The sequence below is a fragment of the Bos javanicus genome, chromosome 16 (genome assembly GCF_032452875.1).
Source record: "Bos javanicus breed banteng chromosome 16, ARS-OSU_banteng_1.0, whole genome shotgun sequence".
NCBI lineage: Eukaryota > Metazoa > Chordata > Mammalia > Artiodactyla > Bovidae > Bos > Bos javanicus.
This window is the reverse complement of record NC_083883.1, coordinates 69,899,910-69,925,478: the sequence shown is the minus strand read 5'-3', so window position 1 is coordinate 69,925,478 and position 25,569 is coordinate 69,899,910. Positions and strand designations below refer to the sequence as shown.

Below are 25,569 nucleotides of genomic sequence, written 5' to 3'. Positions count from 1 at the left end.
AGGAGAAGTCAATCTGGGTTTGAGTAGTTATAATGAGAGGATTTTTTTTTTAAGGGAGTGAACATCTCCAGGACAAATAGCACTGGTATTATAAGACATTTTGTAAAGTAGCAACGACAATCCAGCAATCTCTCATTAGTAAGATGTAACTCACTTTGGTGCTCTGGGTGTGCAACTGTTACTGCATACTTTTGCTCCGGCCAACATAACTAACCTTCCAGAGGAAACATACTGAAGAAGAGTGACTTATGTCTAATATTAGGCATTGTCAAATGTTACGCGCGTGTGCGTGAGTGTATGAAGATGCCTGTGTGAGTGCTTGATAGAGTAAGCTCAATGGTGAATTCAAGCTCAACTGTACGCTTCTGAGTTTACCGTAATTTTTCATAGATTTGTGCTGACCATCTATTGAAAGAGGATCTGAAAACGAAACTGGACACACCAGGACCAACACTGATGAGCAGTCCTGACATCCAGATCTGCACAGAAGGCTGTGCTTCGAAGGGAGGCTGCTCTTTAAAATCTAACTGGGGAGAAACTGCTTTCCCCAGAGAAAAGCAAAATGCCAGGAGATGGAGGAAGGTGAGCTCCTGGCAGCTCAGGCAATGGGAAATCTGACCCTGAATACATACACCAAAATGCTGGCTTAGACACTGATCTCAATACCACATACCTGTACGATCCTAACTTTGTCACAGCACTCTGCCCCAAGCAGGCCTATGAGAAGCCATGAACGAGAACGGAAGGAGCAAAGAACAAAGTTTTGTGAAACGAAACCCCACCTGTTTAAAATGCAAGTGACTTTTAAATTCTATCACATGTTTAAATCCTCCCATATTCCCTGATAAGCCTCATGCTTTCTTCTGTGCCCAGAGGAGGGAGGTGCGCCTGAATCACCAAAAAGGAGCAGAGAGGGTGCTCCGGGGTAGGGGTCAGGGGGGGACCAGCCCCTTTAACCATCCCTCCCAAGGTGCCCCCCGGGAGAGGCGGCCACTTACCCGAATCATCATCTCTCTTTCTATAATGCTGTCCTCCAGGGAAAACATTTCGGACACAGGTCTCTCCTTGACAGGCTCTTTCTTGACCCGCTCCTTCACGCTCGTCAGGTCAGGCTCCGAGATGGAAGGCCCGAGAGAGGCCCCGTTGACGGCCAGCTGGTCGGCCCGGGAGACGCTGATGGCCTTGGCGGGCCCGTGCCGCAGCAGCCTGGCCCGGGCCACGGCAGGAGGCAGGCACGCCTGGTCCTGCCGCAGTGCCCCATTGCTCACGCTTTTCCGGGGCCCGGGGTACTCGGGTGGGGGCTTGTTTGGAATCCGGGCCAAGGCGGCCTGTAGCTGGGTGCTGTACTCCACCTTCTCCCGGAGCACGGGGATCTGGGGCACCGGGTCGGGAGCCTCCTCCTCCTCCTCCTCGCTCTCGCTGCTGTGGATCAGCATGGTGGCATCCGAGAAAGTCTTCTTGTGGTGGTACTGGGGGATCTGGGGGACCTCGTGGCTGCCAGGGCCCTCCTCGGGAGGCCCTGGCTCCCGTAGGGTGCTGCGGCGGGCCATGGGGATGTTGAGTGACTTCAGGGTCATGGCTTCCATGCCCCTCACCATGCTGCTCATTGCCTCCAGGCTGTGACGCTTGTGCACTGCACCGTGGTGCTTGGTGGCCGTGAGGGGCTCACTCACCTCCTGGAGGGACTGGTGCACCACCGGGGAGCTGTCCTCCTGGAAGGTCTTCACGGACAGCTGAACCTTGCGGGTCACCAGGTCAGGGCTGCTGCCGCTGACGTACTTGTGGCGGTGGCTGGCGAGGTCCGGCGTGCTGGTGGCCGGCCGGGGCCGCGGGTAGGGGGGCGGCGGCCGGAAGAGATAGTTTTTGAGCACGTGGGCTGCGTTGTAGCTATGGGCGCCCTGCAGCTGCATGTTGGCCAGCTCTGGGGTGCTCACCGTGTGTGAGATGGCACTGGGTCCCCCCGGCTTGCTCGGCACTGTGGGATTCGTGGGGTTGAGCTGGTCTGATGGGCTGACCAGTTTGTTCGCGTAGCCCCCCTGGGGCCCATAGGGGATCGTGTAGGGGTGCCTCTCCCGCATCTCGGGCTGGCTGTACACCAGGTCCTCCGGCTGGTTGTAGGCGTGGGTGTTGATGATGTTGAGGTTTCGCAGGGACTGGCTCTGGCTGTCCGTGTGCATGACGCCCCTCTTCATCTGCCGCATGACTGTCTCGTAATCGGGCGTGGGCCGGTAGGATGGTACGATGATGGCGCTGTGCCGGTGGCTGGGGATGTAGTCCGCCCGCATGATGTCACTCCCAGGGATGCTGAGGTTGGAGGAGACGGGAGAAGCCTGGATGAAGCTTTGGGAGCAGCTGAGGGAGTTGACGCTGTGAACGCTACACACGCTGCCGCCGTTGGTGACGGTGCCATTTAAATAACTTAAGTCCAGGCTGTTGTGTGAGTTGCAATACAAGGCTTCTTCATTCCCATGGAAGATGCTGTCTGCAAGAAGTCAAACAGAGGCCCATGAACCTCCACGCCATCCTGCTTCCATCGAGTTGGTCCTCACACTCATGGGGGTAATTTTTAACTCACAGAAGTCATAAAAAGGGAAATCCCATGGTCTCCACCCACATATTCCATAGAAAAAACCCAGCAATTTCTTGGGCAAGATGCCAACATACTGAAAGAGTATTTTAAAGCACACTATAAAGAAAAAGTGAACCTAAACAAATGAAGCTAGGTACACATGGAACTGTTCTCAGCTGGGTTAAGTTCTTGATTTGGCCTGAGGTTTTAAATCAGGTACCAACAACGGTCCTCACACTGGAAGACCGGTCCCTCTTGTGCAGGGCTCAGTGACAGAACTGGATATTTGGGCCAGGAAGTGAAGAACTTTGAGTTCTTGGAGCTGATCTTCCTGACTGCAATGGAAAAACTCCCTGTATCCAAGGGACTGCCGAGCATCAATCAAGACACAAAGCAAGTAACACAGTCAGGATGTCAGCAAGCATGGCTACTTCATTATGATCAGCAACCAGTGGAAGGCAAAATAAGACTCAGGAGTGTAATTTTAGCCACTGTCTAAAACCCGCCTCTAGACTTGGTTTCATCACCAAGGTCAATTTCACATTAAACTTATTAATACTTTAAACAGGTACCTAAAGAGATAAAAGATAGTGAAGGACAGGGAGGCCTGCCATGCTACAGTCCATGGGGTCACAAGGAGTCAGACACGACTTAGCGACTAAACAACAACAGTAACAAAGAGAATAAAAAGCAGATTTCTAAAGTCAGGACCATTCTATGCATCCAGTGTTCCTTTAACACACACACACACACACACACACCCTCGGGAGGCAAGCTCTCACAAACACATTTTTCTGTGGGCAAAATATATTCGTTTGTACATTATAGACTTAAGCATGAGCAGAGTAGAGGAATTCAAAGGCAGAGAAGGTTAAAAAACAGAAAAGGTGACTGAAAATACTCGGCTGCCTAAAGAGGAGAGGTGGGAACACAGACAAAATGAAATGATAGAGGCAAGGAAAACTAGAGAGACAGAACTCTGCATTTATCCACCTCTAATGGAGTTTGGTGCCTTCCCATAGAAGCAGGGTAACTTTTGCTAGTCTGCTTATAAAAAGTAGTGTTTTATTAAATTATGTTATCTTGATGATCTTAGTTTCCAGGCTTGCACTTTGACAGTGCAAGAGCTAGCCTACGATAACACAGAAATGAATTATCCTTTACCCCACTGTCAACATCCGGTGTTTAATCCCATTCGTTTTCTAAGATGCAGTTACTGAAATGATCACGGAGCACCGGCTCCAGAGTTAAGACACTGATTTTCATATCCAAGCTCCTCCAATACCCTTTCTGTATCCCAGTTTCTGTAGCAAATGGAAATAACAACATCAACAGTACCTATCTCCTGGGTTTATTTTGAGGATGAAATGAGACAATGCAGTGCAAGTACTTAGAACGGTGCTTAAGGAAAAGAATTGCTCTATAAATGCTCATCGTTAGACCATTATTGAAATGGGTTTTTTTTTCCCATACATTTTGCAGGGGAGTGTTTAGAGAGACAAGGAACTAAAGAGTTTAACAAGTGCACTGAGAAAGAGACTAGGGGAGAGGCGACAAATGAGAGCTAAGATGAGGGGCTGAGATTATGTGTGTGTTTCTTTCAATTATTCTGGACGCCTGTGTTCTCTGTCATGAAAACCTGGCTGACTGTTACAAGCTCTCTGACCCTGGCAAGGAAGGTGAAGAGTCTTCCGCTGGGCTTAGCTGTCACTCTCTTCTCTAACCCACTTTCGAGGATGAGGAGGAAGAGAAAGGAACTCGCCTTCTGTCTTCCCCCAACTCCTTCCACATGCAATTCTGGGGAAGTTTTCGTCTCAGGGGTAAATGGTATTCCGTGACTCTCACAAATCCCAAACTGCTGCCATTCAGACCATGACAAAGTTAAAATAAAAGTATTGCTGTCACCTAAAACAAAATAATCTCAGCACTGATCCCCAGTACTCAAATTCAGGTCTTAAGGGACAGCAGCAAGCCAGCGTTACCTTGAGAAGTGTGTGTTTCCGAGTAGTGTTCGCCACACTGGACGTGCATGGGAGGCAGGATGTAGGGCTGTTGCCGGGGCTGAAACAGAGAACACAGCACACGTGGGAGGTCCTGCACCAAACCGCTCAGGAGCACCAGCCCGAGCACACGACGGGCCCCACTGCTCATCCCTGCAAGGAGACGTGCAAGGGATTCTCTGCCCTCCTCCCTCAGCCCACCCTCTTCTGAGCATCTGCACCCTCATCTCATCAACAAGCCTCAGACTGGAGACACACAAAGCGGGGAACGGGGAGGCTGGTTCAAGGTGAGAACGAGGCTGCAATCAGCATGAAGGCCCTTCATTAGAGCCTATTTTCTAATACCCTTGCAAAGTTCCCAGTGCCATTTTTCAAAGGAATAACTCAGAACACGCATATTATTATGTGCCACCTAAAACATAATGAGAGTCAAGGGGAAGCCTGTTTGCTTCTATTCAAAACTGGGTCCCTCCTAAAGCCACAAGCTTGTATCCTTCGGCATAGCTGTACCCGTGGCACAAGTTCACGTTGCCACAGCAACCTCTAACAGGGGTGGGGGAGTGTTAAGCTGGGCCCACTTGCAAACGTATATAATCTGAAGTGGGGACCCCTAACAGTAAGTTTGCAATTCCCAGGACCACTTACTGACCCTCCCCCATTGCAGAACCAAATGTGGAAAGGTCTTGCAGAGAACCTCGCAGGTGCAATCATCTACCCTTTCAGTGAAGACTCACTGCCCTGAGACTCCAACATGGCCATTTACACTCAATCTGAATAACTGCATGTTGCAGAGGAGGGTAAAACTCTTATAGAAAACACCAAAATGCTTAGACAGTTTTACTACTTGGGGAGCTGACAAAGGAAATATGATTAGTTGCTAATGTGGTCTAGAGGAAGTCATTTAATCTTAGTAGGTCTCAGCTTCCTGTCAATCAAATCAGTCTCCTCCTTCCAATATTATCCATTTTATTTAGATATTGGGGTTCCACGTAAAAATATGTTTGAAGAAAGAGTTGTAATGCTAAAAAAATAAACTTTAAGCTTGTAAACCACCAAACCGGATGGTCTCTTATATTTCTATTTGATTATCTTCAAATTTGTCTTATAGACATTGGTTTAAATATTACTGCTTTGGGACAGAAGTTGAGCTCAAACCAAAAAAACCATACAAAGCCAGCAGGGGTCACACTTTCTCAGTATCCCTAGACTGAAGAACACTCGGCAATATGAAACTGGGTTGGTAACTCATCTACTATTTCCTTTTCTGCAAATAATGTTTATGTACCAAAAGAGGAAATAAAGAAGATATAATGACCAGAAATCCAAAAATTAAAGAGAATCAGAAGAGAAGAAATAAAAATTGAAACCAATCTAACACAGTAGTTAAGGGTATCGGTTCTTCTAAACATTCCCAAATCTCTCTTTGGCTGGTCTTTGACTAGCAGTTTAAAAATATTTTTCCTCTTTTTGGTAACACCTAATTCAACTCAATTTTTTCCATGACTGGATAGCCAGTTTTCAGGGCAACAAAAAAATACAAAAAAAAAAAAAAAAAAAAGCCAGCAGGGAAGGATTCATACAAGAGAATAGAAATACATAGCAAGGCAAAGTTGGCTCATCCTGCCTTCTCTAGCTTTAATTTTTTTAAAAAGAAAAATCCTACAAGTAAGTGACTGTTTATGAACCGACATAAGTGTATAAGCAATACAAGTGAGAAGTAATAATAGCAATTTTCCAAATACCATTTCAGGATTGTATTATTTATTCTATCTCTTTATATATTTCAGTGTATTATTCTGTTTCTTTCTAGATCTGCTAAGACAACAACAAATTAGATGCCACAATATAGGAGGCAGAGGAGCAAGAGAAAAACAACCACCCGGAACCCTGGTTATCAGCTAGGAAACCCAAAGGTGACGTTATCTGGCTTTACTCTCACTCATCCCAAGGAACACTTGCTGACACGGTTTAATCCTAAAGGGCAGAGGAAGGGGAGAAGCCAGGAACCTGGCTTCCTGCCGATTATCTGCATCCGAATGAAACAGGAAAGCCTCTGCATCTTCTCCAGATAATCAGGATGCGATCAAATCACAAGATGGCCCTGAAACACTGCTTCCCCTGGCATTTCATGGACACAAGTGAACATTTATCTCACTAGTAAAGACCCGTGGACTCTAAGGAAGGGAAAAGGGAAATAATATCAACAAAGGAGAAGAATAAAGAAAACAATGCCAGGAGGAAATCCCGTTGCTGCTTCAGGGGAGAAGGCCAAAGCAACCCACTACATCTCCAAGGACTTTCTGTGAGAGATCACGCATTGACACAGAGAATTAATAGTATTTACACATGGGTTCTCAGGAATTATTATGTGATGATAAGATGTCCAAACTCCAGCATTCTAAGAATTCATGTGAATGCATTTTCCAGGAAACAAAAAAAATTCCTTAAATAGTTCCTTTTAAATAACAGGTTAAAGATGTCCTATAGGATATATATCATGTATAAAGAAAAATTTTATTCTCCCATAAATTCAAAGGAACTCTTCACCTACAGACATTTAAAGGTCACGTGTTTATTTTGATTTTGTGTAAAATAAATCATAACCTAGAATAAGTTATTTCCTTATTCACATGACAATGAGTTGTTTCCTTATTCGTATGAGAAGAGCAGTTTTTTGTGTTTTTTTTTTTTTAAGGCTAACAGTAGGTAGAAAAGTACCTCAATTCAAATTCTGTTGACCTTAAAATTAGAAAATTAATTAACCTTAATTTTCTTCCCCACTAAATATTCTATCTGAGACCATCAACTAGACTCCTTCAATATTTCCTTCAAGGAGTCATTTTCTGACTAGTTTATTGAACTGTCTGTGGCAGTGAATACAAAAGAATTTGCCGAGATTATAACTGATGACATGTCTACATGTACAAAAATCAGGAACAGTGATAAAGCAAGTGGGGAAAATAACACACACAAAGTAAGCTGCATGCTGAAGGACTAAGATCTCATCGGCCTGGAATAAGACTCCCAGGGGTGAACCTGGGGTCCCATTTAGAGAAGTGATGGCCATGGGTGTGCACACCCCACCTGCAGAGCAGACTGATGTCCTTCTGCGTTCTCACCAGATTTCACCTGGTCATGATGCCCTGGCCACCCCTCCCCTCAAAACCAACCACAGAAGGACACATGAACCCCAGCAGTCAGAGGACTTGATAACTGAAGATGTCATACATACCAGGGAAGACCGGCTCCAGGTGGGCTGGCGTCTGATAGGGGGTGGAGAATTGGATTGTCTATACGAAAAGTTGAAAAAAATGAGGATGGTTATTCTTATTTACCATGTATAAGATGACCTGATAGATGAGAGAAGGAGAAGAGGGGAAAGTAGACAAAATGGGTTAAGAATCACAGTAGAACAGGGACTTCCCTGGTGGTACAGTGGGTAAGAACCCGCCTCCCAGTGCAGGAGACACAGGGTCAATCCCTGGTCCAGGAAGATTCCACATGCCAAGGAGCAACAAAGCTTGTACACCACAACTACTGAGCCCTCGTTTTGGAGCCCTCAAGCTACAACTACTGAGCCGAGTGTCACAACTACTGAAGCCCGTGCACCTGGAGCCTGTGCTCTGCAAAAGGAGAAGCCACCACAAACAGAAGCCTGTGCATTGCAACGAAGAGTAGCCCCCAGATTGCCGCAGGTAGAGAAAGCCTGAGAGCAGCAAAGAAGATCCAGCCAACCTACATATCAAATAAATAAGAATTATGGTAAAACAAAAATACTTTCTATATCTGGTTGGTGAAGCCAAGACAATTTTAATTTCCTTTTTTGTTCTTGTTTTATTTGCAAAATGTTTGGAATAAATGATATTTTCTAATGTTTTACAAAGTAATATGAAAAGAATGAGGCTTCTTTCTAAAGATGAATTTCAAGGGAAATAAAAATCAAAGACCATCTTTTAGAGGTCAGAGAACAGAGACCTCTGGAGAAGGATACTGCTCAGATGATGCTGATTTCATAAACTCCAGAGACCTATCCCAAGCCTTCATGTAGCCCATGGTGAGACTCTAAAACTGCATATAGAGTTTACTGTCTATGTAGGGGATGAGGGTGTTTTTAGAGAGTCCCAGTTTTCATCAGATATGAGAATAGGAACCTCCCATACCTGGTTAGGAAGAAGAAAGGAATGGTTATTACAGAAGTACAAAGGAGGACAGAGTTTCCTTAATTTTCAATCTAATACGTGATGCTCACTTGTATAAGAAGAAAAGGACACAAAAGAAATACAAATACTCAAGAAAGTTTTATAATAAAGCCACTTGCTAAGATATGGTCAAACAAGAAGACTATAGTGATATTTACTTCTCAAAATAGTTTTCTTCTTAAACCCACCCTATTGAAGTCAACTATAGAATTCTTGTTAATTCAAAGACATCTCAACAAATAAAAGGCAGTAGCAGAAAATTGCAAAGATGTGACCTAGAGGGAATCTGTTCAAAAGAATGGGGTGTGTGTGTGAGCATGCAAAGGAATGATGTGTATGCACAAAAGAATGGGGTGTGTGTGTGTATGTGTGCGTGTGCATGCGTGCGTGCAAAAGAATGGGGTGTGTGTGCAAAAGAATGGGGTGTGAGTGCAAAAGAATGGGGTGTGAGTGCAAAAGAATGGGGTGTGTGTGTATGTGTGCATGTGCATGCAAAAGATGGGGTGTGTGTGCAAAAGAATGGGGTGTGAGTGCAAAAGAATGGGGTGTGAGTGCAAAAGAATGGGGTGTGTGTGTATGTGTGCGTGTGCATGCAAAAGATGGGGTGTGTGTGCAAAAGAATGGGGGGTGTGTGTATGTGTGCGTGTGCATGTGTGTGTGCAAAAGAATGGGGTGTGAGTGTAAAAGAATGGGGTGTGTGTGTGCACATACACAAAAGAATGGGGTGTGTGTGTGCACGCGTGCAAAAGAATGGGGTTTGTGCATGCACGAGAACATGTGTATGCAATGTGCATTTATAACATAGACATGGCTGTTTAAATTGCTGCTCCTGAATCAGTGCTCTTCTGTTTACGTTTGCACACTTTGTTTGCAGACCTGATAGAGTCATCCTTTGATATCCAAGGAGGAGTGGTTCCAGGACCCCTCAGATACCAAAATCCACTGATGCTTTTGTGTAAAATGGCATAGGATTTGCATATAACCAATGTACATCCTCCCACACACTTTAAATCATCTCAGGCTACTCATAATACCTAATATAATGTAAACAGCTGCCAGTACAAAGGAAATTCAAGCTTTGCTTTTTGGAACTTTCTGGAATTTTTAAAAAATATTTTGATCCACAGTTGGTGGACTCTACGGATGTGAAACCACAGATACAGAGGGCTGACTGACTGTACTATCAAATATACTTTCAGACTCCAAGAGTGACCAGTGGCAGAGACTGGCTTAAAAGAGTCTCCATCATGTAGGGAAAAAAGTCTGCCAGGACCTGATCCTCCAGTTTTAAAGCAGTGCCTTCTACAGCAGGATCTGCTCTAGGACAGCGTTTTCACACTCTTGGATGTGTCCACTGGGGAAGCGGGAAAGCAGTTCTTCTCTTGCATTTACATCCCTGAAGTTCTTTGAAACAAAATTAAGCACCTTGGGCGCCCCAACTGCTGAGGTACTCTGCTGAGGAATGTCTTTTGAAGGCAACCAGAGGAAATTCAATGATAGCATGAGCCAGACACACTCTATCCAAGGTCAGGTCACGGTTAAGTTCTCTCATCAAACTCTCTTTATCATCCCCATTTCCAAATTAAATTGAAAACACACACATGGATTTGTGACATCTATTAGTGTCTTCCAAGTCTTCCTCTAATTACCCTGGCCTCTCATTTACAGGCGGGTGACTTGACCCAGAAGCACATGCAGGGTTAGCCAACTGTGTGAGTGCCACGGGGCTGAGGATGACAGCAGCTTCTTCTCTTTCAAGTTGGCTCATCACTCCGCTACACGCTTCTGAACACACTCTACATCTGACACGAAGGGGCGCCCTGGCAAATTGGGAACCGCTCGGCTCCTCCAAACTCAAGGCGGAGGTTGGAAAGGCACTGATGTTGGCCACTCCGTCCAGGAAGTCAAGCATTCACAGTCAATTTGCAAATCATTTCCCCCTAGGCATATAGGCGACACCAGACGGTCTTCATCATTAAAGCTCTTTCCCTCCCGCCTGGCTTCAGCTTGCCCCTTTAGCTTCTACAAGGAATGAGGCGAAAGAGTGAGCAGAAAAGGTGATCTACAACGTTCCGAAAGCGTAAGAATTTAAGCTGGAACGAGCCATCCAGGGAGCAGGTGGATGAAATGTTTACTTACTCGGTGCAGATCTTGTTTTGTTTGTAAAATTTGTGCCGCGTAGCAAACAGTCGAGATATGTACTTGGCATTCTCGATATCCTCCTTGGAAAAGAAGAAATAAACACTTGTTTGTATATGCATTTTATTACGATTCCTCTGGGCAGGGACATGTCCCTTCCTCCCTTCACGTCAGGCATAAAATAGCCACCTGAGCCACAAACCAACATGCTGAAATTCAGCGGCGGTCACGTTGACGAAGCCCACCCAAGAATGTTAGATGATACTGCGTGCTAGAGAATCCTTTATGTCCATGGCACTGGAGTTACACTGGTGATCTGGCGTGTCTTTACATATGCCAAACCAAGTGCTTTGCAAATCAATAAATGAATCAAGGCAGAGTGTGGCATGGATATCTAACAGAGAGGTGCGTGAACTGCCTTGGTTCTCAAGAAGGCACTCAACTGAAAGGCAGTCACCAGTTTGCTTCAGATTAGCCTTGGGCTGTGATGGCAAAGAAAATCCAAATAAGCCAACGAAAGAAAATACCACACCATATCATCAGAGCTGACTCATGAAGGGCATGCCAGACATTGTGATCTAGCTCAAATAAGACTGGTGGAGGAACACAAAGCTTAGAGTAAAACTCAGCTTGGAACCCTGGCATTGTGAGCATCAGGTCACCAACACCGCTTGGAAATGAGTGATGGCAGCACTGGGCACATAATGGAAAGTTATGGGTCTGTTAGACTATTTATTCTCTCATGACATGGAGACCAAGGAAAGCATATCAGGAGCTGAGAAGTCAGACCGCCAGCGGCCTGCGGGACCGTGTCTTCATTGTCTGTTTTGTTTACCGTGTGAAAGAGGGCAGTCTCCTCTTTGTTGACGAGCTCCACCAGGATAGTCGACTTGTTGTGGGTGATGTTTCCCATGTCATTCCACCTGTGCAGAAGAAACCCCACAGTGTTTGCCCAAAGACTTTCCAGACATTTATGACAGCACAGGAGGGTCATCTGCTATGACCCTGAGGCTCTGCTGAGCCTCACTTTACAAATTATGGTTTAGCTGTATTTTAAAAAGCTAAACATTTCTTCCTTTAAAGCAGAAATGGAAATAAAATGCAATATTCATCTACTTAAATAGCTACACACCACCTCAACATTGCTGTTTGATAAAGTACACTTTCCCTTATGAGCTAGGAGAAAAATATGCAAGAGACTTCTGCTGCCTAGTTTTTCATATTTTCAGATGGACAAAGTCTTTTCCATGAACCCCATTTTCAATGCTGGGAGAGCAGATCATTTAAAAGTCATGTGTGGAGTTCCCAGGAGGTCCAGTGATTAGGAGTCCAGCCTTTCACTGCTGTGTGCCCCAGATCACTCCTGGTTGGGAACTAAGACCCCACAAGTCACATAGGGCAGCAAACAAAAAATAATAAATTAGGTATTTTCAGGACCTAGGCTGAAGAATTCACGGAGATTCTGTGTTGCAATGTACACTACAGATTTGATCATGCCACTTAGAAAAAATGCTGAGGGAAGGTTCAATGTGCCTACATTTTTGTGATCTAAAGACACACACAGACAAATTTCCTTCCCTTTCCTCATGGAGATCTGACCTAAAATGGGATACACAGAGAGAACCACCAGACAAGGGAAGGTAAAGCTCCTGCTTCCCATTCTATTTAGAGCCGGTTTCTAATCACCTCTTACACTACCTGCCCTTCACTCTGCTCCCCAACCTATAATTCCCTGCCCACTGCCTTTTCCTCTCCATCCTGCTTTTTTTTTTAACTTAAAAAAAAATTTTTTTTGACCATGTTGTGGCAGAATGAGGGATCTTAGTCCCCCAGCCATGGATCCAACTCGAACCCCCTGTAGTAGAAGTTCAGAGTCTTAACCGCTGGACTGCCATGGAAGTCCCCTTCCATCCTGTGCTTGCTCATTGCACTCCCTTCTCTGCCTGCATGATTCCTTTAAGACTCCAAAGCAGCCACCTTCTCCAGGCAGCCTTTCCTCATTCCCAACCACCTACACGCCAGGAAAGAGCTGGGTGTAGTCCTTTATCAGTCACCACATTGTATCACAGTGGTTTATGTCTGTGATCAGGTTCCTAACTAAACCAAACTCAACCACAGGACCCGTGCCTTGGGCAGAGATTCTGCCTGCTTTATCTCTGTATTCCATGGACCGAGTGCACCTGGTATAGGGCACACGCTAGATGCTTGCTGAAATAATGAGAGTAATGATGTTGCCTCCTCTCTGTATAACGGCCAGTTCTTTTATCAGCTCTCTAGGTAGACAACTTTCCCACTTTGGAGATGAGGCAATTCGGGTCAAAGGGGAGGAATTACCCTTATCCACTTGCATGCATTGGAGAAGGAAATGGCAACCCCTCCAGTGTTCTTGCCTGGAAAATCCCAGGGACGAGGGAGCCTGGTGGGCTGCCGTCTATGAGGTCGCCCAGAGTCGGACATGACTGAAGCGACTCAGCAGCAGCAGCAGCCTTCCTTATCAGCATGAGTTCTATCGATCCCTTTCAGGTTTTCCTCCAATCACCCTTCTATTACACCAATGTCATCTGTGTTTATACACATCTACAGGTACTCTGCAAGCTATCTGCTAATAGTTCCATAAGATCACATCTACATGGCCTCACAGCTACATGCTCCTTACTGAGGGTCTCAAAAGAGAAAAGATATTTGATATTCTCTGGCTCCATTCCCTTAAATAGATGGCCAAAATTCTGGATCCACTCCTCACTCCACCATATGACTTCACCTTTAGTGGCAGTTAACAGGACACTATAGTAGCAGTAAGTTCACATCTTATAAGGGTTTCAAGGCACCATGCTAAAGGAAGTGTGCTGGAAGCAGTTCCCAGGGAAACCGAACAAAACCCATGAGGGGCTTATTATGAACAGTGAACTTTCAAACTGCTATTTTCGATTTAATCCAGAGCGCCAGAATGCAAAATCTATCTGCTTCTCTTCTCTGGACTCAAGCACTGATTTAGCTACAGAGAACTGTGTGGGACGAAAGGCCTGGATAGCTTTACCTGGCATAAAAATGTATAGCTGCGACTCTGCCCATATTTATATATTTTGCTCAATTCGTTGCAGGTACATGAGTCCTGCAACATGTCCCAAAGTCAAAAGTGAAGTCGCTCAGTCATGTCCGACTCGTTGCGACCCCATGGACTGCAGCCCACCAGGCTCCTCCGTCCATGGGATCCTCCAGGCAAGAATACCAGAGTGGGTTGTCCAAAAATCAAAAAGCTTATTTTGTAGCCCCAAAGCACTCTCTCTCCACTTCTCCTTCAATAATGTCTCTATTCAAAGAGCAAAAGAAAACAAATGGACAAATATAATGGCAGGGTGGGGACCTAGGAAACCAAAAGCCAATTAGGAAGCTTTTAGTGGGAAAACTTTCTCAAAATGACCTGCAGTAACTGCTGACCCAACAAGTACACGGCTGGCCAAGAATTTACTTCCAGAAGGTGGGCCATGCTCTGACTCTAAGAGCCATCTTTGATCTTCCCTGGACATGCAGCTCTGCCTATCAGATGCATATGCAGGAAAGCTGCTTTTCCTGTAAATAATAGGCCACACTGCCCTCATAAATGAAAGCAAGCATGCTGTTTTTCGGATTTTGACACTAGCATGGGATCTATGGGCATCAATACAAGGCAAACTCATGGACCTGTAACGTAGGGGACACCCTGTCACTTCCCTACGCTGCTTCCACTCCTGTTAAATGGAAAAGAAGGCTGAAGGATCAAAGTAATAAAAAAAGGACCAAGGTCTTTTCATTAATGATAACAAACATTGATTTTTCAAAACACACTTTCACAAATAGCCCTCCTTCTGTAATAGAAAAATTAGTTTGCACCTTTATAGCACATGGCATTAGGCAAAGGGCACGCTGGGCAATGGATGGAAGCCAGGTTGGATTTAATGACTGGTCATGGGTAATCTGGGCAAAGGTGATCCTGCAGGAGCCTCATGCCTAAAAAGCCCATTTCTAACCAGACTCATAGAATTTGGTTCCACTCTTCTGGCTCAGTGGGGGTTCAACTACGCACTTCTTGGAGTCAGTGGGAAGAAAGAGCATTCTCCATCCCCCACCCCCAAACAAACCCCCAGGGAAAGTGAGAGAAATTTCTCCATAACCACTTAAACCCTGCAGAGAGGGCTGATCTTATTAGAGTTGAGAAAAGCTCAACTCTTATCCACGGTCTGGCTCTTAACTCATCCATATAACAACTTTCATACTCCGTGTGGTTTGCGAGAGCACCTCCAGGGAAAAGGAGAAAGGAGAAAAATCAGACTACCTGTAGATTACTGCTTGTCTTCCAATTCTGTTCCTCACGAAAATCCCCATAAAGAAAATGCCCAGGTGCACACTGTTTCCATGATTGTCCTGCGCAAGATCAACAAGAGATGGTTGTGATGAAAAGCATCCCAGCGGTCGGGTAGCCTCCCCACACGGACCATACCCCGTTTCTCGCCCACACGTGGAATGAATCGCAGACGGCATCCCGGCAACAAGGCAACCTGAAGGGAGGCACCCCGCTGCACCTCCTAAGAGACTACACAGATGTGTTTCCTTCTTTTATCTCAATTTGTCACATTTCCTGTTTAAGAAAGAATTTTAGGATTTTTCTCAGATTGGCTGGCAGTTTAGAGCTCTTTCATGAGCATCTATTGATATCTTTTTTAACCCTAGTTTTTGTGTTTTTTAATCAAAATTACATGTGCATACATTTTGATTATATATGCATACTACATATGTACAATGACACAGGCACATAATTTGAGGAACTGAATATTCTTTAGATCTTGTTTAAAGCAGCAGACCCAGCCCCACCATTTCCTCTCCTTTAAAGGCATCGGCTTCTACCACTTACAGCCCTAGAGTGTGTCCATTTGCATCTACCATGCTTGGCCTTCCAATTTAGAACCTCGTGTTCCTCAGTTCTGGGATATTTTCTCAAATTACTACCTTCTGTTTCCCCCTTTCACTCTCTTCAGAACAGATGCTGAACATCTGGGCTGGCCCTCCAATTTCATCTCCTGCCTCCCACCTTCCATAACTTCAGGGTTTTGGGTGAGACTTTTCTTTCCCTTCTAACCTATCCATTAAGTTTACCATTCCGATATCCTATTGTAGATTTCTGAGAGTTTTTTTTTTCTGAATGTTCTCTTTTAAAAGCAATCTGTTCCTTCAATGAGGTAATATATAATATATATATAAATACCTATACATATATATGTAAAATCCCTGAAGCTCACAGTGTGAGGGATGGGGGAATCCTTCACCCTGCAGAATCTCTGCCTCTTTCGGGATGCTTCATTCTCATTGCACTGACCTCTGTTATTCCTACTGGGGCAACACTGGGGTGTGTATGATCGGGTATGTATTCACACTCCTGGGGTGTGTATGATCGGGTATGTATTCACACTCCAGCGTGGGAGGCTAAACACTGGCTGGGACCTTTGTGAGCACAGGAAGGGCACGTGGACTATAAGCTTCAGTGCTGGGCAATCCACTGGGCCGTCTGGGAGAGGCCAGGGGTCTTGTCTTCAGTCTGGTCTCTTGGTCCAGTCAGGTGCCCCAGCCTCCTGCCTGGGAAAGCATAACCCAGCTTCCAGTGTTCTTGAGAGCAGAGCGGGAGCAGGACTCAGCAGCCAGTGAGCAAACCGTCACCCAGCCCCTGCTCTCACTTGGGAGGCATCCTCGTTGTGGAGTGAGGGGAGAGACACGCCCAACTCAGCCCAAGAAAGGAAAGATAAACCCCTACCTTCCTCGGAATACCCATTTAAAACACAAAGACCTCCTTCTCAAGGACCTCTTCTCAACCCACCTCCCCAAAACTTTCCATTAACGAAGGAATCTTCTCATAGAGAGAGAGAAAGGGAAAGACAACTGCTGATGGCAAAAGCTGAGCGAGAAAGAACTAGGGAGTGGGGAGAGGGCCTCAGTAATCACAAGAGGTTAAAAGGTAAGTTACATGATCAAAAACAAGAATCTATGTGGGAAAAGAAGATGGGCAAAGTAGAGATGGGAAGAGAAAGGAAAATTCTGTGGAAAGACTTCCCTGGGGATGCTGCCAGGAGGTGGGTGCAGAGGTCTAGGGGGATGGATGGGGACGCGGGAGGGGCAGGCCATCAGCGTGGGACAACGGAAAAAACACGGACCAGACCCCCGTTAGAACAGCACACGCAGCTGGGGTTGAGGCTCCAGACCCCGTGTGACCCATTCCAGAAGCTCCCTCCCCCCATGCCCACCTGCTCTGACAGTACAGGAGCCCACGGAGGCTGCGGACGTCCCGTGTTTGTGGAGGGCGAGGGAAGACACCCCATGTTTGTGGAGGGTGAGGGAAGACCTGTCAGGAAATGCACTGGTATTCCTGCTCCCCAATCTTGAAAAATTTTTTGAGAAATCACTCATGGGGGAACAAAAAAAACAACCCACACTAAACTGAAATGGTCATCCCTGGGACATATCCATAACATATGTTTGAAACCTTCCTTGGTCAAGAAGGACCCAACCAGCCCAGAGGGACTCCATCACCATGGGCAGCCTGCCCTTGCTGCTTTTTCACTTACAGCCAGCTCCATCACAACCCCCATGGGTACCACTGCCCCGCCCCTCATTCTTGGGCCACCAGGAATCATGTGGTCTGTAGGTGGTCACCTGAGTCATGAACAGATATGCGGTGGGGGAGGAAAAAAAGCAGCAGCCCAGAGGAGTTACGCCCACGGGCCGTGAGTCAGCCGAGCCCGTCTGCCCACTCGGAGTAGCTCTGGTAGCTCCCTGTACTTTTCCCACTAAAGGACAGACACAAAAATGCATCTGAACCCAGCACCACGGATTTCAACGCTGTCTTCACTGCCTCTGTTTCCCACAGTTCAGAATGACTAAAAACCACGCAAGCAAATGACCCCCACGACCAAACCTCCAACTTCCAGGGCCCAAGAAGTCGGTTTTCTAGAAGTGGAGAAAAGTTTACTCTGATTTTCCAAAATATCATGACTATATATGGGCTGCTGAAATGTAAGCGGGATGCAGATGGCTTCATAAGGCATTATTGCAAGGAAAATGGATTACAACCCTATGAAGGGCAGCCATTAGAGAAGCAAAAGAAAATTAAACAAATCTAAAAAAGAGTCATTTAGCCTTTTTTGCAAGCTGCGGCCACCCTGCTCGATTCTACTTGATACACATGGGCAGTTCTCATTAAGGCAAATTGCAAACGTGCGATGGAGGGGGAACAGAACGCTTATAAAGCAGCCAGTGGAGCCAGTTTGGAGTGAAATGTTTACGCTGAAATTGCAGGCGTCTCCCAAATCGCTGAAATGTGCCAGTTGCTTTAGGTTTCTGATAAAACTCCGTCTTTGGTAATGTGGGTCAGCAGAGAGAGGAAAATGAGTTTGGATGATGGACTCTGTCCTATAGATGGCCTTGCACCACGACCCCACCACCACACCCTCACTTCAGGAGGTGAATCTGTTGCAAAGGGTGGGATGTGCTTATAACCATTTCCTAGGCATACTTTCCAGAAAACACCAAAGGGGCTGGAAACCCACAGCAGAGGCTCTCTAGAGCCAGAGAAATAAAGTATGATTGTATCCAGGAAACGTTTCATTCTTCCTCACAAACAGTTATCACTGCATCAGCCCTAAGAAGAGAAAAGAAAAGGCCGAGGAGGAAAACTGCCGGGGAGGATCTGCATTAAGGCGCACACGACATTTGCTACGTGTCCCGCTCTAAGGTCGGCTGTGACCTTGATAACTTCTCTGCACCAGATGGGCTGGTGTTGGTACTCACTCAGAACACTGTCTTACAATTGAGATAGTCTGCTAAGGACTGTGGAAAGCTTCAAAATCTCTCCATTAACAAAGAAGGGTTTGCTTTCACTAGAGTAAATTGGTGCTAACTAATGCCATGTAGAAATGAGAAAGCCAAGCCTTCTGGTTCTCTGCTCTCAAGCAACGCTGGTTTTCCAAATGCCTGGGCTGTTCTGAGACAGCTGAAGCAAGGACAGCGGGTGCTACCTTCACAGGGAAGATCTCCTGTCCAAATCCATCCAAGCGTTCCACCTCGTTGATGTACATGAGCTCGGCTTCTGCTGGCAGGATTCCACTAAAACCAAAAGAGCATCGAAGGAGGAAACGGTTAAGGGCAATAAAATCAGTGGAAGGCCCGACCCTCCTGGTGGCAAATTCCAGAATCGTGGCTTTAGTTCTGAGAAAAGCCATCATCACCCAACTGTGGGCACGGTGCATTGCTAAGTAATTCATTAACATTTCCCCCAGTAACCTTTCACTCAACAGGGAATAAGAGGAAGGCAAAGCATTTAATTGAGAGCCACAGCCCTATGAACGTGGATTATGCCAGACGTCCTGGTGAATAATGCTGACCACTGTGGCGGGGTGGGGGGGGGGTGGAAAATAGTATTTTTCTCCAACCTGGGAAAAAAGATCTCCACTGTTAAGAAAAAAAGAAGGAAAAAAGGAAGAAAGGAAAAAGATTATAAGGATGATAATTTGGGAGCCAAGTAACCAAGTTAGGAGAATCCAGGACTGCTGCACATATCCTCTGAGGTTGGAAGTGGTGGTGGTTTAGTTGGAAGGGAAGCTGTTTATTTTTAATTCATCCCAAAGAGCTCCAAGCAGCCCTGAGCAAGCTCTCAGTGATGACTTGAATCTCACCATTTTTCTCCTTGACCTTGACTTTCCCACCCAAAGTAGCTCTTGAGGTCTACACTCAGCACAAGCAGCCCCAGGCTTCCCAAGTCGGGCAGCAGTTTTAGGAAGGTCACAGAGAGGAATTCCTCCGGCCAACCGCTCCGCATCAGTGTGGGTCTACTGGTGTTGAAGAACAGGGGAAAGGCGGGATGGAGGGGGGAGAAAGGAAAAAAAAGGGAAGAGAGAAAAAAGGAAGGGGAGTAGGGGCAGGGAGCACAGTTTTCCAATCTACATGCACTCTCAGAACAGAGCTGAGTCACTTGCTACAAGAAAAAGAACTGTGGGGACTCGGGGTGGGGGCCACCCCCTCCTGTCTCAGACAGGCCAGCGGGCAGCCCCGCCTCACCTGTGGGCTTTGCGCTCCTGGGCCACCTTCTGCGTCAGTTCCTCCAGAACAGCTTCTTCCAGGGCCAAATCCTGTCAAAATGGAAAGCAGTTCAGGTGCCTTGCGATTTTGCTCATGAGCCTCGACGTGCTCCTTTTTTCTAAAAATGCCCCTGACCCGCCTCACTCCCTCAACCTCCCTTTACTCCTCTGCAATTCCTTTTTCTTTTAAAGTTAATTTTTACTGGAGTAGAGCGGCCTTACAATGTTGTGTTAGTTTCTGCTGGACAGCAAAGCAGGTCAGCTTTAAAGTGTTAAAGTGGTAGTCGCTCAGTCGTGTCTGACTCTTGGTAGTCCATGGACTGTAGCCCGCCAGCCTCCTCTGTCCATAGGGTTTCCCAGGCAGGAACACTGGAGTGGGTAGCCATTCCCTTCTCCAGGGGATCTTCCCAACCCAGGGATCGAACCTGGGTCTCCTGCATTGCAAGCGGATTCTTTACCAGCTGAGCTACTATGGAAACCCAAATCAGCTTTATGTATACAGATACCCCGGGGAAGGCAATGGGACCCCATTCCAGTACTCTTTTCTGGAAAATCCCATGGAGGAGCCTGGTAGGCTGCAGTCCATGGGGTCGCTGAGGGTCGGACACGACTGTCTTCACTTTCACTTTTCACTTTCATGCATTGGAGGAGGAACTGGCAACTCACTCTAGGGTTCTTGCCTGGAGAATCCCAGGGATGGGGGAGCCTGGTGGGCTGCCATCTATGGGGTCGCACAGAGTCGGACACGACTGAAGCAACTTAGCAGCAGCAGTCGCAGCATAGAGGTACCCCCTCTTGTTTGGATTTTCATCCCACTGAGGTCACCACGGAGCGTGAGCAGAGGTCCCTGTGCTATGCAGCAGGTCCTCACTAGTCACCTGCTTTATATACTGTAGTGTGCATACGTCAATCCCACTCTCCCAATTCATCCCACCCCCTTCTCCCTGCTTGGTGTCCATATATGTGTTCTCTACATCTATGTCTCTATTTCTGTTTTGCTCCTTTTATTCCTTTGAATTACAGGTTGTCAGTTTTAGAACAGAGGTTCATGTTCACTTTTGTAACAGGGCTCTGCATTATAACTTAGGCTACTCCGAGGCATATTTGGGGTTGTCACCTAAACTCTGGAGGGCCTTAGTTCTTTTTCATTTTGCTTCTTCTTCCCTATCTGCCTGCCTCTCAGATTTTTATTTAAAATGCTTTGTAAGGGACTTCCCTGGTAGTCCAATGGTTAGGACCCAACACTCCCAATGTAGGGGGCATGGGTCTGATCCCTACTCGGAGAACTAAGATCCTACATGCCACCTGGCATGGCCAAAAAAAAAAAAAAAAAGCTTTGTAAGTGCCTCCCCATTTTTAAGAAAAATGTGAGGATATACAGGCAAATGAGTTTCCAGGCCACCATCCTCTCAAAAGTTGAGCCCAGGAAGGGACAGTGCCTGACCTTCTTATCCACTGGCCCAATCCCAGCAAACTAATTCAGAGCCACTTTAGGCAAAGCAGGCTCATTCAGAGGCTACTTGGCAGGGCCTTGGGAGCAAAAGAGGCCACGACAGCTAAACTACCTCAAGGGAGCTCCGGAATATAATAGCTGGGGAGCTAACCAGCTGGCGTCTTGACCAGATAAACCCCAGGCCCCTGGACCAGTGTTACGCCAGCTCCCGTGGGAGTAGAGTCAACTGGACACAGGGCTTCTCAATTCCCCTTCTAGGACAGTGTGAGTATTTACAGAGCTTGTTAAACACCTACTGGGAAAGTGAGATGGAGTCTGGAGGAATAAATCCAAGACGGGGAGACCAGTCAGTTCCTGAGACACTGACAGGCGTGGTGATTCTAAAGCTTATCCTGTGGGTGGCTCCCGCCAGGAACCCTGCTGCCTCTGCCCTTCCTGGGCAGCAGCCTGGAAAGTTCTATCCTCCTCTGAGCCCCAGCGGAGGGCTGTTTGAGCTGTGCATCCCAGGGAGGCCCCGAGGCTCATCACAGCCTCTGGGCGGGGGTGGGTGGTGGGGGGTGTGAGGCGGTGAGGGCTGATGCTTTCAAACCATCCAAAATGCCTCATTCCCTTTGTTGTAAAATATCATGTACAGAAAGATTAGCTCCACTTCAGCCACTTTTCATGAAACACTATCCCCAAGAAGGTACATCTCAAAACTGTAAGAAACATCCCATCTCAAATGATGAAATTGTAAAAAGAAAAAAAAAATCAGAATATTTTTAATGTTGGAAAATGCTAGCATAGCTCTATACTGGAAATTCTTAGAGCTCTGCAGACGGTCCTGAGAGACCTTAGAGAAGACTGAGGGAATTACTGGCAGCTCTTATTTTTCAAAGTACTGTTGTCTGTTTAGCCACCCACTTGAAGCAACTCAAGTCCATGTTAGGAAATAAAGCTTGACGTGTTTTCAGTTTTACGCTGTGGGATCACAAAGATGCCACGTGGCTTAGAAATCTAGCTCTGGGTATACATCTGGCTACCGAGGACTAGGGATAACTCGATATTAATTTTGAAAAGCCAGTAAAAGGTGTGGCACAATAGGATAAAATAAAGCTAAGTGAAGATCAAAGAGTGCTCCAGTAAACCGCTGCCTCCAACTCTCTGAAAGAAGAAAAAGTCCAAAGGGACCCTCTACTATTGTACTCAACCCTACCAGCTCCATCTGCGTCTGGGCCTCCCTGAGGCACGCGGCCCCGCCACTGGGCCGGGCCAGAGAGGCAGAGGATGAAAAATGGCAGGGAGCGAGCCTGCACACAGCTGCACACCTGGGGAGCGCCCTGTGTACTTAACTTTGTTCTTTTGCTCAGCCGCAGAAATGCCATTTGACAAATTTCAGTGGCTTTATGAGATCAAACACAGCCATTCATCCCCGGTTCCCTCCCCCACCAAAGGAATGCATTCTGCCCTTTGAAAGCGCTAGTGGAACCCAGCGGAAAGTGTACAACCTGCCATGGCTCCCCACTGCCTGCTCAATCAGGTCACCACCTGGGCCTGGCATTCAGACCGTGCTTCAGGGCGACCCAGACGTCCCTTCAGACCTCTTCTCCCAAGTTTGTAACCTCAGGCCAACTATTCCCAACACAAACCGCTTTCACATCTCACCCCGATGTCTTTGAGGTCCATCACACCTACCATTCCCTGGACAAGGCTTCCATGTTCGGCCGGGAAGGACAGAAGCCTTTCCCACTCTGGAGCTACATCTTCGGCCCTGTGTGTCTCTCCCATAGTCCTTACCAGAATCTGCCTACTGTCCTCCTTACATTTTGTTATTGCGGCTGTTTAGTCACTCATTCGTGTCAGCTCTTTGCAACTCTTTGCAACTGCAGCCCGCCGGGCTCCTCCATCCATGGGGTTTCCCAGGCAAGAATACTGGAGCGGGTTGCCATTTCCTTCTCCAGGCGATCTTTCCAACTCAGGGATTGACCTCATATCTCCTGATAGGCAGGTGGCTTCTTTACCACTGTGTCACCTGGGAAGCCCTGTCTTTCTCACACAGTTGTCTGGATACTCATCTTACCCTTTATCCTTGTCTCCCTCCTACTAGAAATGACAGAGACTTAAGCTCAGAAAGCTGCAAGCCTCCACATCATTGCCACGGCCCATCTCAGGGCTCTAAATGATACCTGCTTACAAACTCTCTGCATACAGTAGGTGACCAATAAGTGTCGAGTGAGCTGAACCAAATACACGACATGTCAGTTTCATATTGCCAAATGAGATTGTTTTGTTTTTGTTTTAGGTTTTTTAAAAAATTGTATTGGTGTATAGTTGATTTACAATGTTGTGTTAGTTCCAGCTGTACAGCAAAGTGAATCAGTTATACATGCACATATTGGTTGGTGGTTTAGTCACTAAGTCCTGTCCGATGCTTTGCGACCCCGTGGACTGTGGCCTACCAGGCTCCTCCATCCATGGGATCTTCCAGGCAAGAGTACTGGAGTGGGTTGCCATTTCCTTCTCCAGGGGATCTTCTCCACCCAGGGATCGAACCTGGGTCCCCTGAGTTGCATATATACATATATGCACTCATTTTTACATTCTTTTCCCACATAGGCCATTACGGAGTACTGAGTAGAGTCTGAACTACACAAAGCTGCTGAATGATCACTGATACCCTCTGCCTGTCCCCTGTCTGCTCACATTTCCAACAGCGCAGAGTATTCATGCCTAGAAGGTACACACTTCAGCATCCTGTGCCTGCCTGAGACAGAAAAATATTCTGATGATGATGATAATATGAATGATGATGACAGTGACGGCTGAACAAACACTGAGAATTTACTGTGTGCCAAGTTAAGTACTTCACATCATGCATTCTCTCCTTTTATCCTCACAATCAGATCAGGCTTGTCATCCTCATTTTTACATGAGAAAATGGAGACTTTGGCTAAATAATGTGCCCAAGTTTGTTCAGCCAGTAAATGGCACAGCCAGGGTACAGGCACAGAACACTTAACCCCTATACTCTAAACCGCCTGACCACAGGCCACAGTGCATCCAGAATACAACAGGGGTGGGGGGTGGAGTGGAAGAAGGATACGTGCTGTGCTGTGCCTAGTTGCTCAGTTGTGTCTGACTCTTTGCCATCCCATGGACTGTAGCCCATCAGGCTTCTCTGTCCATGGGATTTTCCTGACAAAATTACTGGAGTGGGTTGCCATGCCCTCCCTCCAGGGGATCTTTCCAACCCAGGGATTGAACCCAGGTCTCCCACACTGCAAGTGGATTCTTTACCCTCTGAGCCACCAGGGATACCCAAGAATACTAGAGTGGGTAGCCTATCCCTTCTCCAGGGGATCTTCCTGACCCAGGAATCGAACCAGGCTCTCCTGCATTGCAGGCACATTCTTTACCAGCTGAGCTACCAGGGAAGCCCTAAAAGACACATGACTGATGACAAAAGCCAAGGAATATTTACGATTAAGACATACAAGCTGACATCAGCTTCTGCCACTTCATCCTCAACAGTGCCCAACAGGACTTTCTGGAATGATGGAAATGTTCCATATCTAAGCCTTCCAGACAGTAGCCACGAGCCACAGGTGGCTATTGAGCATTTTTTAAAAATGTATCTTATGCAACCTAGGAACTAAATTTAAATTTTTATTTAAGGTTAATTCATTTCAATCTGACTGTAAATAGGCCCCATCACTAGTAGCTACTATCCCAAAAGGGGAAGTTTTAGATCCAAGAGCAATACCACCAATATCTGTCTGTCCATAATGAAACTGAATGAGGTCTGGGCTATTTTAATATCCAATTTGCTTAGAGCCTAGTGGAGACAGGTTTTATTCTGAAAAAGATATGATATGTACAAAATAACTCCTTTACTGCTTCACTTAAACCTGTCAAAGCATTTTACCATCCACAAATGCACACATCTCATGCTGGAAATCAACTTTGAGTATTCTCCCGGTCTCTGCCTAAAGGCTATGTGGCAGAGACCTTTAACGAGAGAAAGGTAAAGGAAAAGGAAAGAAATTATAGTAAACTATCAAGTTCATCACCTTCATTTGACACAAGTATGCACACTCTCTAAAATTCTGAGGTATGAGCTTCATTTTTCCTT

The 25,569-nt window shown here is 46.4% G+C and overlaps 1 protein-coding gene across 2 annotated transcripts in view; it reads right to left on the bottom strand.

Moving 5' to 3' along the window:
• PTPN14 (protein tyrosine phosphatase non-receptor type 14) overlaps positions 1-25,569 on the bottom strand; it is a 196,204-nt gene that overhangs the window by 29,308 nt on the left and 141,327 nt on the right. For both annotated transcript variants that reach the window (XM_061383514.1, XM_061383515.1), the window contains exons 6-13: positions 19,986-20,056; positions 18,947-19,034; positions 15,220-15,308; positions 11,743-11,830; positions 10,908-10,990; positions 7,802-7,859; positions 4,552-4,630; positions 999-2,482 (exon numbers count right to left, since the gene is read on the bottom strand). In XM_061383514.1, the coding sequence (XP_061239498.1) occupies positions 999-2,482; positions 4,552-4,630; positions 7,802-7,859; positions 10,908-10,990; positions 11,743-11,830; positions 15,220-15,308; positions 18,947-19,034; positions 19,986-20,056 (2,040 nt within the window). The remainder of the gene's footprint in view (positions 1-998; positions 2,483-4,551; positions 4,631-7,801; positions 7,860-10,907; positions 10,991-11,742; positions 11,831-15,219; positions 15,309-18,946; positions 19,035-19,985; positions 20,057-25,569) is intronic.